This window comes from Pelophylax lessonae (genome assembly GCF_965119305.1).
Source record: "Pelophylax lessonae genome assembly, chromosome: 12".
In the NCBI taxonomy this organism is placed as follows: domain Eukaryota; kingdom Metazoa; phylum Chordata; class Amphibia; order Anura; family Ranidae; genus Pelophylax; species Pelophylax lessonae.
Genome location: NC_138779.1, coordinates 74,903,938 through 74,919,258, shown reverse-complemented (window position 1 = coordinate 74,919,258; position 15,321 = coordinate 74,903,938). Strand labels below are relative to the sequence as shown.

The 15,321-nt window shown below is 44.6% G+C and overlaps 1 protein-coding gene across 1 annotated transcript in view; it reads left to right on the top strand.

The window, feature by feature from the left end:
* The window catches only part of PLEKHN1 (pleckstrin homology domain containing N1), a 73,335-nt gene extending 70,632 nt beyond the window's left edge, over positions 1 to 2,703 (top strand). Inside the window, exons 15-16 of the mRNA XM_082274340.1 lie at positions 686 to 734; positions 1,801 to 2,703. Of these exons, the coding sequence (XP_082130466.1) occupies positions 686 to 734; positions 1,801 to 2,024 (273 nt within the window). The 3' untranslated portion in view covers positions 2,025 to 2,703. The remainder of the gene's footprint in view (positions 1 to 685; positions 735 to 1,800) is intronic.
* The last annotated feature ends 12,618 nt before the right edge of the window (positions 2,704 to 15,321 follow it).

Below are 15,321 nucleotides of genomic sequence, written 5' to 3'. Positions count from 1 at the left end.
TCAGACTGCAGAGGATAGGGCAATCTACGGGTGAATCAGACTTTACTACACGGTGCATGTTGACCTCATCGATGCATTGTTGAGTCTGTACCACCCAATCAAAGGTTGGGCCAGTCCTTGAACAAGCTGTCTTGCCTAAACTGCTGTAAAGAAAAACAAAATCATATCCTAAAAGTGATATCTTACTTACAAATTTTAGTCATTAATTTAGCTTTTTGCATTCACCTCCACTTTAAACGGTTTACCAGTGCAGCTGCTTTAATTACTTAAAATCCTTTCATAATATAATTACTGCATGCAAACTGAAAGTTAAAGCTGGGCTTGCATTGGGATTGACTGTTCAGAACAATTATGGGTGGGAAGATGGGGGAGCTCACATGTGGGGGCTTATGCCCTTACTAGTGCTATGTCTGGAAGCAGGGCAGAGAAATGGGGTCTTTAGAAAATGTAGTCCTTGTAGTATGCAGCAATGTGGCACAGCAAGCGTAAAAACTTTAGGTACATTTTTTTTTTTTTCACAATTCTTTTGACATAAATTGTCACTGTGTGTTTTTTTTCTTTAACATTAACATTTTTGGCCAGATTTGCCTATTATACTAGCAGAAGGTCAAAAGATACTGTAATACAGAAGCATGCATGTTCTTACTGTATTGTAAACATTTTTTTTTTTATCATTTCATTGTAGATATCCTCAGTCAAAGAAGAAATTTCTTTCTCTCACCACAACAAAGAAGGTAATGTCATAAAGCTGTCATGATGTTTATAGCACCAGACTGCTGCAAGTGTAATTGAGGAAAAAAGTTCAGACCTGCAAGTGATAAGCCAGCTCCAATTATCAGGTTAACTGGTTATAAATTTTACTATAGCTTCTGTGAAAACTATAGTAAGTTTGTTTTGTAACCATGACTGCCTTGTTGCAAAACGAACTTTGAGTTAACCATGAACACTCACCGAAGGCTAAGTTACAACAATTACTGATGCCCAAAATAATCCATGGTCCGCTTTAGTGTGTTCTGAGTGGTATTTCAAGGTTTTTAGAAGAATTTCCTGATTGTTTGTGGCCCTTCTGTGTAGCAGACTAGAGGGATCTCGCAGCCCTTGGCCATTGTTTAGGTCACTGCGCAGTCCCAGTTTTCACCAGCAGGTGTCATTGCTGTTATATCATTAATCACAGGGATCTGAGCCAGGAATATCCAAAACCTGTAGAAAGAGGGACCCCTCCTTTTTTACCGCACAGAGACAACTGAAAAAAGTGATTTTCCAGTTTTTTGGAAAGCCTACTTTATAATCTGTGCGCAGGTTGCAGTTTGCATTAAATTATTTATGGTTCTTCAGGCGGCAACTTCAGTAGAAAACATTGATTTTGGCTTATCAGTTCATTCCCCAGTTCAGAGTTCCCGCTGAATGCCTATCTCATTGTATGCATAATATAAATTCTTATATCGGAAGTATGTGTACTACTAAGGTGAACACCCATTAATGCAGTTATGCAGTAGCAGTGCACATTTGCTGACAAGAAAGCGCAGAGTGATGACTTTTCAGTGTGCTGCTGTTATTTGTAGTCCATCAGGCTGGGGATTTATGTTTTGGACCAGGCTGCGCTGACACTGTAGTGAGAGGGTATTCAGTTTTTATTGATGTATGGTGGACAAAACTACTGTGTAAACTTTATTGGGACAACACAACATACAGTTGTGATGGCTAGGAAACAAGTTAGGTTACAGTTGACCATCAAGATGCATTACATTTGTAATCCATTCTAAGTACCTGTCTTGCAACACTTACTTTCTGTTCTTCCAGTTGAAGATATGTTTGACCTGCCCTCCTCTGAAAGTCTGAAACCGGACAGTTTGGAGCACGACTATGCAGAGTTACAAAGCTTTCAGAGTGACTTCAGCTATGACAACATTTGGGACTATGAAGCCAAGGACAAAGATCTTAATTGGTTCTCTCAACCGCCTTACCCAGGACATGCTTATCTTGGTATCCAGCATGGAAAGGCTGTAGCTAGCCGATGGTTGTAAAGAAGATATTTGGAGATACTGCCATGAACAAAGGGTTGATGTTTTTCCCGAACCATTGTGAAGGACGTGTTGCTGCTTTTTGTAATGCCGGGGGCATGGCTGCCCAGCAGAAATATCACTGATAGCTGCCAATTTTGGGGCCTTTTATACCCATAAAAGATCCTTTGTTGTCTCTGTCTGCTGCTTGCAGAGATATTGTGTTAGATCAGGGACTGCTGGAAAAGCTACGTCCCTCACGTTCCACTGTTAATTTTGCCTTTACAACTTGTTCTTGTTTAGACAAACACTATAGGGAGTTATTGCACACAAACAATACAAAGCACGTGTTTCTTCCAATTTACCTCCAGCTTAGCACAGCCCAATCCCCAAACCCAACTTTTGTGACTAGCATCTGACTCACAAAACACACAATCCCTTTATTCATAAATGGACTAAACACTCCCTGCTTTGTAGAACCTCCCAAAATACAAACATGTCTTGGAGAAGCATCTAAACCCATGACCACTGCTGTGACCCAGATGATGTGACTACTGTGGGGATGCATATGTTCACTATTCTTTACTAAAGCAAGCCATACATGGATCGAAATTCGGCCAGTTCAGCAGGGACCGGATGAATTTCGATCCTTGTATGGGCTAGTTGGTTGTACACAAGTCGATCTATCGATCAACTTATGTACAACTGGCCTGTTGGGTATTTATTGAACAATCCGTGCCTCCAGCTATAGCTGACAACACTTATCATTGTATTCTTCCTTGCTGGCAGAACATAATCTCGCTGTGGGAGTAATTCCTCCATCAGCACCGAATCTGTTGATGGGGGGGAATCTGCACTTTTTATTTCCCATTCAACCCACTGGTATGGCCTGCTTAAGGCTGAGCTTGTGTATTCTGCCAATGGGGAGCCTTCCCTGCCGGCACAATACAATGGTCAGTGTTGGTGGCTGTAGCCGGTGGCACTGATTGATCAGGAAAAACCCGACAGGATATTCTCTATTTCTATTGGGTGATTAGGATGGCCTAACATTTTTTGCTGTGATTCCTGTACACCAAGGGAATTCCTTGGATTCAGAAAATATTCTCTCTGTAAGGCTTCTCGCTCCTATCAATAGATAGAATGGTTTTGTAGTTTATATTGAAACTGTTATTATGTAAAAAATATTTAATTAATAATTGGTTTATTATTTCAGCCATAAGGACCTTTTTGTTTGTTTTTTTTTATACTGGTTTTAAGGGTCACGTTGTTCTTATTTAACGTAAAGCAATATTTATTAAGAACGGTTGCACTGTTTCTGGACTGTACATAATTTGTAAGGAATGTTTTTTTGTTTTGAAAGGTGGGGTTTTTTTTTTTTTAGTTCTTTGGAAATGTTATACTGTTAACTTTCAAAATAAAATCTCACCACTTCCATTTCTCTGTGTTCTTTATTTCGCCGTAAATAAAGCCCCGTACACACGCACAGATTGTTGACCGTAAATTGTCGGCCAACGTCCGATCTGCCGATTGTAGGCTTGTTAGTATGATGCTTCCGACAACCAACTGCGAATTTTTGGCCGAAAAAAATCTGGTGTGCATGCTATAAAATTTTTGTTGGCCAAAAAGAACGGCCGATTGTTCCTCAGTCAGTACAGATTTCGGCAGACAAAAATCAGATGAGCAAGACTGGGCATGCTCAGAGAAGAAAAAACACACGGAAAGTCAACCATCACATGACATCACTTCTGAAGTTGGTTTTTGTTGGCCAACAAAAGTCCAGTGCAAGTCTAGAGCACATTTCAACCAACACAACAACACTGGACAAAAGACGGCCGATCGATTGGCCAACAATCTGTGCGTGTGTACGGGGCTTAAATCCAAGAGATTTTTATATAGCTGGATATATATTGGTTTGCCAATAAAATCACAAATGTATGATATTCTCCCAGGTCATTTTCAAGGTAGATATAAATGGGGAAATCCTAAATAGTTGGTAAGGAAAGACAAGACCATGTTGATGCCTGAAATGCATATTTGCTACTCAGTGATGTTGAACTACTAGCAGTTAGGCCGCAGTTCGTGTATTCTTTTTTTCTTACCTGAGCTGAAAAGAACAATAGACATCTTCCCAGCTTACGCAGTCACTTGTGATGTTGACCAGGGTCTGCACAGTCTACTATATGTATTGCGGACATTATTTAATACAGGTTTGTATAAAGCTCTGACAGTTTATGCAGTGCTTTACATATTGCACTTTCACATTTGTCTCTGCTCTTAAGCAATTACAATCTAAGGTCCCTACCCTACATTCATACTTAAAAAATCACATACTATGGCCAATCTTAGACAGAAGCCAATTAACCTACCAGCATGTCTTTGGAGTGTGGGCGAAAACCCTAGCAAGCACAGGGAGAACATGATAACTCCAGCAAAGTTTCTGGACATGTGATTCCTGATATAGCCGGATAAACTAGTCACAGCTATTTTTTGGTAAATAAAATGTATTTCAGCTGTCAGTATTTCCTACTTTTCTTTTACTAAAATAAGTCGCATTAAATAGACCTTGTCCCTATACAAAAAATATAACTGGTTGAATCTCTTTTGTAAAGTAGCAGGATCACTTTAACAACCTTGGATTTTTCTTTTTCTGTCCTAACATTGACATCAATACTCCTTTTAAAGAGGAAGTAAAGCTTGGGGAAAAAAAATATATTTTTGGTAAATGCATAATGTGCTAGTATGCAATGCATGTGTAGCAAGATTCCCAGCCATTTTGCTGGATGTGGGTCCGCCTGGGTTACCGCTAACAACAACAGCGCATTTAAGAATGTTTTCCAAGTGTGAGCACTGAGACAATGACCAGTCATATATCTTTGGGTTTTTTATATTTATTGAGAACTTGGATGGGAGAAGGGATGAGTGGGATACTCCTTTGGCTCAACTATGCACAATTTGCTGGAGACAACTGAAAAATGATGTTGGCGCTGACTTGATGCTGCCTTGATGCCGGTCAACGCCGGTTAACGCGGGCCTGTTGCCTGTTAACTCTGAACTGACTTCTGATCAAGTCCTTTTGAAGCTCCCTTTAGCACTCCTGGCTGAGGTAGCTACTTTATCACTGCTGCGCTGTTGAATACTTGTACACTTCAGGGCCCGCACGGGCACCCTCTCTCACACTCTTAATCTTCAGGGCTTAGACACTGGCACCCCCTTTTCTATGCCTTCTCTACCGGTTAGCTGGCCCCAGGATCCCTCTGACCTTCTGGAGTGGTCCCCTCTCCTAGGCAGACCCCTGGGCAGTTTACAGTACTCACGATACTGTTTTTCCTGGAAATTTCTGCCCAGCAGCTCCACTCGGTCCACAGCACACTGGATCCCTCTATGCAGCTCAGCTCAACCTTTGTCCTCTAGGCCGATCGCCCAGGACACCCTCACTTGCGCTGACAGGAGGAGAGACAGCTGTCACCCTCCTCCTGGGACTCTGCTTCCCGCCAAAGACGCTCTGTCATGTGCCCCCCTCAGACTTATACCCCATCCCAGATACAAGCCCTGGCGTGCTATTGGTCAGGTTTCCTCCACTGTCCAACAAGAGCCCTCATTGGAGATAGTAGGGAGACTCCCCAAGCTCAACAGGCACACCTGGAAACACATGACAGCCTAGCTGAACAATTAGGCCCCCCTGATAAGCAGACAGGGCCTCCCTTATATTTTCCTAGCACCTACCTAGGAGGGTGCTACACATGCATACTAGCACATTATATGACACTTACCTGCAAATGAAGCCCGCGTCATCCCCACTAGAGGTGGCATCCATCTTAACCCGTCTTCCTTCCGGGTCTGCTGACTCTGTTGTAAAGGAAGATGTGCAAACTTTGATGTGAGAGGAGCTGGTGATCTGCACAGAGAGCGGGACCCCTTTTTTATTAACAAGCGGGTTATCACCCTCTAGGCAATATCCTGATCTGTAGCTCCTCCTGCCCCCGGCCTTGCTTATAGGAAAACATTGTCGGAGATGTGGGAGACACTGGAGAGGACACACAGACAGAATCCTGCCTCTGCCCTGCCAAAGGTAGGACTACGTAGGGGAGGCAGATGGTAAAAGGGAGCACTGATTCGGGGGAAAAAAGGGGGGGGCATAACTGCATGGGGCACTGTGATGGGGGGGGGGGCTGTGATTGCTAGGGGCACTGTGACATAAAGAAGACTGCACTGTAATGATTACAGTGCCCCTTACATTACAGTCCCAGTGTCTGTGGGGAAAAAATTGGCTGCTCAGTCTAAAATTCCCAGGCCTATTTTTTGTATCCCATGCTGGGCCTGCAAGGGCCACTACAGTTATATACCAATTGTCAGAGTAGATTACAACTGTGTGGGAAAGTCAAAGTGGCCAATACACAGGTTTATTGTTCATCTCTAAAAGGAATTCTAATTTTAACAGGAGGTATTGTAGGTACCATGCAGATCATGTTAGAGTTCTTGAGATGTTTGTAAAGGCAAAATACCTTCGTTAGTTACCAAATAGTTAGTCTGGTTAAAAAAAGTCCATCTAGTTCAACCCAAACAAAAAAAAAAAATCCTACATTTCTTCAAGACATGCACACTTTACCCACAATGTATCATTTTTAAACCTGCTGCATGTACAAAAAAATAACTATTGATGTGCCAGAAATATTCTATGCTTCTCCTACCTTCTACGTTTGCATGACAACACAGTATGTCTGGCTCTGAATTCAAAAGTAATGGACGTTTTCAGCCCTAACTTTATTTCTGAAGCATTAAAGAAGAACTCAGACCCCTCCTCAGCTCCATTACCCTTTATCAAACAGATATAAAAAAAAATTGCTTTTACCTATATATCTAACAGTCCAAAAGGGGGAAAATAGGAGAAGTTCATTGTTAAATTTTACATACACTTTAAGGGCTAGTTCACACCGAAATGTAGTGTGGGAAACTTGTGTTACGTGTGCTTTTACTGCACATTAAAAACGCACTGGGTGTGCAATCTGCTGCGGGTATAAAATCCTAATGACACCCCAAATGCGGATCACAACTGTAGTGAGTTTGCCTGCACCAGATCGCATGGTACCGCAGTATCCTGCAATCTGGTTTCAATGCTTTTTTTTTTTTTTTTTTACAAGTATTTATTGCGCTACATTTTGTGTGCTCAGGTATGATTTCATCCAATTCAAATGAATGGGCTGAAAATCACACCCACACTGACTCTCGTGTTTCTGTGCAATTCAGGTGTGAAACAGCCCTAAAATCGTATGGGATTCAAACAGCTACCAAAAAAATGAATAATAACCCTTTGAAGGGAAGTCAGTGGCCAACTCAGTAATACCTGTTCAATCAGTCCACACAAGCCACAGCTCACCCTTGTGTGTATGTACGTATATATATATATATATGAATAAAACTCAACAAACACAATATAAACTGATTGTACAATCTCCTTTAAATCTACCAACAAGTGTGTAGTGCAAGAGTTTACATAAATGGAAATAATTGATTGGATAGATTGGGCAGGCCCCTTACATCGTTTTGGTAGATATAAAATTGATTGCAGAATGTTCAGTGAGCCTAGGATTAATCAACACTTCCAGGCTGGATAAAAGCTAAAAAATGTTTTATGCTGTAATTTAAAAACATTATTCATCCAATGTAAACTAATCGACTACCTGCTGAGGACACCTAAAAAAATGTAATTCTCAGATTTGTTCACCAATACATTGGCTATATGAAGACTTGTGTTCCATCTTTGATTAAACCTTGGAGGTATACTATTGTTATACAATAATGTATTTATCTTATCTTGGATCTCCCCTTCATGTATTTGGTATGATATCAATTTGTTTTTCAAGGCAAGGCCCTAAAATTGTATCTTGGGAAAGGATGGTCAATGCCGAAGATTAACCTCTGGAACAGACTCCAATGGTGTATAGGAATACTTTTGTACCTCGGCCAAATTTTCTCAATACTTACAAAGTTAGGAGGTCAGACGACCTCATTCTCCTTTTCCCCCATTCCCTTGGCTTCTTTTGTCTTACCCTACAGAGCCTTGGGTGCGAACTCCTTTGCTTTCTCCATATACCCTAATCCCTCCCATTATCTTTCCTTTTTTCCCTCCCACTATCCCCCCCCCTCTTTTTATTTCTTCCCCTTTATTCCCTTTCAACAATCTTTATGCAATAGAACGCATGTGTCAATGAGTCTATACTCCGCTTTGATTCATGGTAGTGATTTTCTTTTGAGAATTTTTTTTTCTTGGCAGTATGAATCTATAAAACATCCTGCATGACTACTTTCTAGCAGGAGCTAGTCTCATACAGAGTCAATTACCCCAGCGGTCCCCAACATTTTTGGTACTGGGGACCGGCTACATGAAAGAAAATTATGCCAAGGCCAGAAGGTGGGGGATGCATTTTTTTTGCTGGCAATTTGTAATGAGTAATGGCTGGTGTTGGTGCTTCAATCATCACGGCACCATGGTTGATATGGTGTCAGGATGATTGAAGCACATTATTTCTATTGTTACATTGTAATTTAGGATGAAATAGTTGAACTCACTATAATGCACAATCAGTGGAAGCCCTGAGTGTGTCACTTGCCATTATCACCTGCCACCAGATGCAGATTGTCACTTGCCTTTAGATGCAGCTTTTCCCTTGCCACGTCACCTGCCTTTAGATGCAGATTGTCACTTGCCATGTCACCTCCCTTCAGATTCAGCTTGTCACTTGCCATGTCACCTGCCTTCAGATGCAGATTGTCACTTGCCATGTCACCCGCCTTCAGATTCAGCTTGTCACTTGCCACGTCACCTGCCTTCAGATGCAGATTGTTTCTTGCTGTGTCACCTGCCACCAGATGAAACTTGTCATGTCAGCTGACACCAAATGCCAATTGTCACTTGCCACATCACCTGCCACCAGATGCGGATTGTCACTTGCCACATCATCTGCCACTAGATGAAGCTTGTCACTTGTCATCTAACCTGCCACCTAATGCGGTTTGTCACTTGCCACGTCACCTGCCACCAGATGTGGATTGTCACTTGCCACGTTGCCTGCCACAAGATGGGGATTGTCACTTGCCACGTCGCCTGCCACCAGATGCGGATTGTTACTTGCCATGTCACCTGCCATCAAATGCAGATTGTCACTTGGCAGTAGCTGTGTTCCAGAGTAAGGGTGGGCAGTAATCTCTCTGCTCGCTCACCCACCGGCCCGCTCACTGGCCTGCTTGCTTGCCTGCTGGCCCGCCACACTCGTGGCCCGGCTGCAGAGAGCCGGGTGGCAATAAAAGCAATAGGATCATATTGGTTGGCTCACTGGAGCACTGGGCTGTGGAGGGGTGGGAGGGGCTACCTCTGTCACCCAGCGGCTCGCTAAGAGTCTGAGCCAGGTGACGGTCCAGTCTTCTGGGTGGATCCCGACCATATGGTTGGGATTTTCAGAGCCTAAACTGGCTCTGCGATGTCAGCTGACAGCGTCTTTAGTCCACTGTCAGCTGAAAATAGCCTTCTCCTTTAATCTTTGGGAAAATGCAAAAAACTAAGATTATACATAAAATTGTGTGTTGTGTAAAGTGTTTTGATACATTAGAGGGATTCATATATTTGGGATTACATCATCAAAAATATGTTCTATTATATGATTTTCAAGGAGCAAGTAGAACACCATACATATTGCTCACTGCATTTCTCACCTGATGTCAGATAAATCACATAATTTATATTGCAATTAGCATAAGCATTTGTCCCAAACTCTTTACCCAAAATACATTTTGAGCTTTTATTAAGCCTGGAAGTGCAGATTATGAATGACCAGTTATACCTGTGTCTCTTGTAGAAAAACATGATGCACAATTCCATTTTGTCATAGTCATGTTGGCAACATAATCAGATGTTTACAGCTTATTCTACCGCAGATGAACAGGTACAAAGAATTTTTCCGGTATCGCAGGTTAGAAGCTTCCTGATGAATCCTACAACCTTTAATGATACCAATGGAGTGTAACCTCATTAAGCAAACGCCTACAGGAGCACACCCCTGGGATGGGAAGTACCTGCAGACAATGAAGAACCAGAGAAGTGTGTACACAGTGCAATCTGCTCTTTCCTCATTCCTAGAAGCTTGCTTGGTGACCACTGGTGTGTCCCATAAAAATAGGCAATATTCATCTCTAGTTCCATAAGGCTGGGATATCACTTCTATTTCAAAACTGAAGTCTACTTACATTTTGATATGATCAGTGATTTTCCAGACAGTGAGTGCAATGAGAACCTACAATTCTGAAAACCTTATGTTTAGTTAAAGGACATCTGATTCTTAAACTGAAATATGCATATTGTAAATTTTTACTATGTTTCTAGTATGCCAGTTAGTGGTGGTACTGAACAAAAACAGTAAACAAAACAAATACTGAAAGTAGCACATGAAAAGTGGATTTTTGTAAGATCTTACCATAAAATCCTTTTCTCTTAAGCTCATTGACAGACGTAGTCCTCCTTGATTAATATAAACTCGGGTTATACTGCCCTCTACAGGAGTAGGACTAGACAGGAAAGAAAACGTTCTGGCCAGGCCTTAGGGGCAGTCCCAGAGGGTATATCCTCTCTCTCTCTGCTACAGCAAATCAGTTATGTCACAAAGCAGTGTTTAGAGAATTTAACCCAACCCAACTCAAAAACAGAGGGGCGGGTACTACGTCTGTCAATGAGCTTAAGAGAAAAGGATTTTACGGTAAGATTTTACAAAAATCCACTTTTCTCTGTCGCTCATTGACAGACGTAGTCCTCCTTGATTAATATCAACTCGGGACGTCCCAAAGCAGTACCACAAATGAGGGGTGGGAAAATGGAAATCAAAATCCAATCTAGAAGGCCCAACCGGTGCCAACTAGAAGTTTTAAAGGCTCATCAATCAAAGGATGACACTCAACTGAAATTCCAACGGAAAAAAACCCTCGAGGTAGACCACCGGTCTCCTCAAATTGCGGCCTGCAAAACCTTGCGGCCAAATGAGGCATCCGCCGATGCCATCACATCAACTTTATAACATTTTGTAAAGGTATGCACCGACGACCAGGTACCCGCCTTGCACACCTGGACCACTGACGCCTGATGGCGGTAGGCCCAGGAAGTACTGAGCGCTCGAGTGGAGTGCGCCTTAACAGGGAACGGAGGATTCCAACCCCTAATCGAATAAGCCTGTACCACCGTCTGTCTGATCCATTTGGAGATAGTCGCGGCAGATGCAGGCAACCCCTTTCTGGGGCCATCCGTGATCACAAAAAGTGAATCCGTCTTACGGAACGATTCCGTAGCCTTCAGGTATACCCTGATTGCCCGAACCACATCCAAGGAATGCAACGCATATTCCCAAGGATGATTGGGCTGAGGACACAAGGAAGGTAGCACAATATCTTCATTCAGATGAAAGTCTGAAACCACCTTAGGAAGAAAGGATGGCTTCGGATGAAGAACTACCTTATCCCTATGAACCACAAGATATGGGGAATGGCATGATAATGCAGCCAGTTCTGACACCCTGCGTGCAGAAGTGATAGCCACCAAGAAGGCCACCTTCTGGGATAATGTAAGCAAGGGAATCTCCCTGATATTTTCAAAGGGAGGTTTCTGCAGAACCGACAAAACCAAATTAAGATCCCAGGGCGGTAAGGGCGCGCGGACTGGCGGAGCCAAGTGCCGCACCCCCTGGATGAAATTCCGCACCAAGGAATGAGTAGCCAAAGGCTTCTGAAAGAAGATTGCTAATGCTGAAACCTGACCCTTGATAGTGCTCAAGGATAGTTTCTGCTCAACCCCCTTTTGCAGAAAAGCCAAGATTCGGGTCACCGAATAGGTACATGGGGGAAATCCCAAAGATTCACACCACGCAATATAAGTCTTCCATGTGCGATAATAGACTTTCCTGGAAGTCGCTTTCCTTGCTTTAATTAGAGTAGGAATAACTGAAGCTGACAACCCTCTGTCCTTCAGTACCTGGGTCTCAATGGCCAGGCCATTAAAACCAGCGACTGTAAAGCACAATGGAAGATCGGTCCTTGAGACCGCAGATCCTCCCTGAGAGGAAGTCTCCAAGGAGCGTCCGCGACTAGCCTGTCCAAGTCGGCGTGACCGGCTTGACGAGGCTAGCCTAGAATTTCCAGGATAACTGGAGTTCCCTCCATCTCTATCCTGCGGAGAAATCTCAGCAGCCATCTGAGAGGAGGGAAGACATATAGTAGCTGACACTGCCTTTACAGGCCGTTCAGCGCGTCTGCTGCGTCCGCTAGAGGATCGCGGGCGCGTGTTACCAACCTCCGCGCCTTCCTGTTGAGCCGATATGCCAACAGATCCACCTCCGGGATGCTCTGATGAAGACACAGATGGTGAAATCCTTGGTAATCGACCTAAGTCATCACCATGATATTGTCTGACTGGATCCGAACCGGGCTGCCCTAGAGCTGCTTGGTCCAGGCAATCCGACAAAGTCTGATCGCTCTCTGTTCCCACACATTTATCAGAAACTTGATTCCTATCAGGAGTGATGATTTCTCCTGTTTGAGCACTAGAGACCGAAGTCACCAGACTAGAGGCTCCTTGGTCCGCTTGCTCAACCGGATCCGATTCCTGGAGGGAACTGAGAATGATCTTTGGAAAAGGTAAAGAAAATGATCTGCTCAGGGAACGGGAACTACCGCTCCCTGTAGCACCTAAATGTTGGAAGGGAAGAATCGCACCGGTAGCAGTGATCGACACTCGATCTGGTATCCTGATCCTAACTAGACAGAAAAAAACTGATTTGCTGTAGCAGAGAGAGAGAGGATATACCCTCTGGGACTGCCCCTAAGGTGTGGCCAGAACGTTTTCTTTCCTGTCTAGTCCTACTCCTGTAGAGGGCAGTATAACCCGAGTTGATATTAATCAAGGAGGACTACGTCTGTCAATGAGCGACAGAGAAACAATGGTGTGGACATTCCAGTACACCACTTCTTTATAAATAGGCCCCAAAGAGAGGAGGGTCACATAATTTAAAAAACAGGAGGCTGCAGTCCTGGTCCATAACATACTGAGGAACCACTCCTATTTGAGTTGAAGTGGTGGTCTCTCTGCAGCAGGGGCAGACTGGCAACTTTTGGCCCAGGAGGTAAGTACAAACCAGAGGCCGCAGCAACTCTGCCCCCCTCCCACTCTTCCTCTTCCTGTCCTCTTCCTGACCCCCATTCCAAGCTGAAGCCCTGCTCCAGATACTCTCCACTTACAGGCTGAATCTGGGTTCCCGAACTGGCCAGCAGAGGGGCGGTTGGGGGAAGCTGGGACAGCTCGGTCAGGGCTGGCCAGGGGAGAAGAGTCTCCAGTGGGGCATGGAGCCGGCTTCTGCTCAGACACAGTTTACACCATCTATGCTGGGGGGAGGCCTGCGCTCTGTCCTTGTCTTTAACCTGCACTCAGTAGGTCAGCGGCAGGGAGTTTTTACTTCTCTTCACCAGGAATCCTTTAGGCATGTCTGTGGCAGGAGTGGTGCAGACTTTTTACAGGGCATCAGAGCGGCCCAGGGGGCAATTGCCCCCCTGCCGCTTGGCCCAGTCCTCCCCTGCTCTGCAGTGGTCCTCCGAGTTAGGGGTTTCAATCAGGCAATATGAGATTTGCTGATTGGAAAGTGTTAAATCTGACTGAGCAGAGATGATGTGTCTGACTGCTGCAGAAAAACCACTGCTTTCATGTAGAGCAGGGGTCTTCAGATTCTGCAGCTAGCACTGGAGAACAATTAATATACTATGAAACTTCTGGAATTCTTGTTTTCCCCCTTCTTACTCCCTCTGCCTAGCTATACCGAGATAAAGAAGAAGCTGGCAGGTATCTGATGCTTGTCCAAAAAGACACTCCACAGAGAGAAGGCCATGTAGCAAACCCCCTTAGCTGCAAGTAAACTGGGATCCCCCACCCTGCACAGCCAGGCACATTGAATCTTCACAGGCACACTTGAGCCAGAGAACACTCCCTGACTTTGTTTTTCTTTTGGTTTATTGAGGGTAATAAATTGGATAGGGATGGGAGGTTATTGAATGCCAATTTGACTTTAACAACAAACTTCAGGGACAACTCTATAAATCCTATATACAGTCTCTACAAATGGCCCATTACAGGCAGGAACCCGAGGCCCCTTAGTTGTGTAGCAAAATTTTAGTGTCCAGCTTGCATCACTCCTGTGACTACTGATCCCAGCACCACCTCTTCAGGCACTGCTAACCCACCTGGATCTAGCTGCTTTTTCACTAGCCCTCCAGGCTAACTTCTACCGCAGTCCTTAAGACTGACACTCACCAGCCCACCCAGCTGACTCTCAGGAAATCTCCCAGACGTGCTGACCTGCTCCTGCTGTCCTCCCAAGCCTCCTGGAAGAGCTTCCTCTGTGTGTTTTGGCAGGATCATTCCAGCACCCAAGCCCTGGCCCGAGGTCACCCCCCCCCCCCCCCAGACTATTGGGCACCTTCAAGGGCCACCGACAGTCTCCTCAACACTCCATATCCATCTTCCACCCGACTGCCCCCTGCTAGTCTTTTACTGGGTATTGGCTGAGGCCCTCATAAATATTCCAAGTGGCTCCTCCTAACCTCCATCCACTTTCTCGAACATTCCAGTGTCCCAGAAAACAGGGGGAGGCACCACAGAAGCTGCTAGGATGAGGCACTAAACCCTGACCCAGATTCCCAGCAAAGGCTTGGCCCTGAGCCAAACTGACATTTTCCTACACTAACAGCTAACCTATTATATCTAGCATAAATACTAGAGCATACTTGCCAACTGTCCCTTTTTTCCTGGGACAGTCCCTGGAAATAGGAGCCTGTCCCAGGTAATTTATATTGTCCCTGGAAGCGCCTGTTAATCGGGCCGCCCATAAATGTTACGCAGAAGTAGTGCAGCTAAATGGCAGAATTATTCCAACTCTGCTACTGTGGCCTTAAAGCGGAGTTCCAGCCTTTTCACTCACCTGTCCCACAGTCCAGCGATGCGGCCGCCCGAAGCCTCGATCCTCTTCCCTCTGGTCTTGGCGGCGCCGGCATCACTGGTGTGGGCACCCAGCTGTGACAGTTTGCAGCTTCACAGCCGGGTACGCACTGCACATGCGTGAGTTGTTATGCGCATCTTGATTGGCCGGCAATCTTCTGGGACCTCTGACATGTCCAAGAAGATTGCAGGGAGGGAGGGGGAGAGGAGAACTTCCGTTCAGGGCGCCGCGGCGCTCCGAGCGGAAGTGGGAGCGGGTACCTGTCAAAACTTGGTACCCGCTCCCCCCCCAAAAAAAATGACATG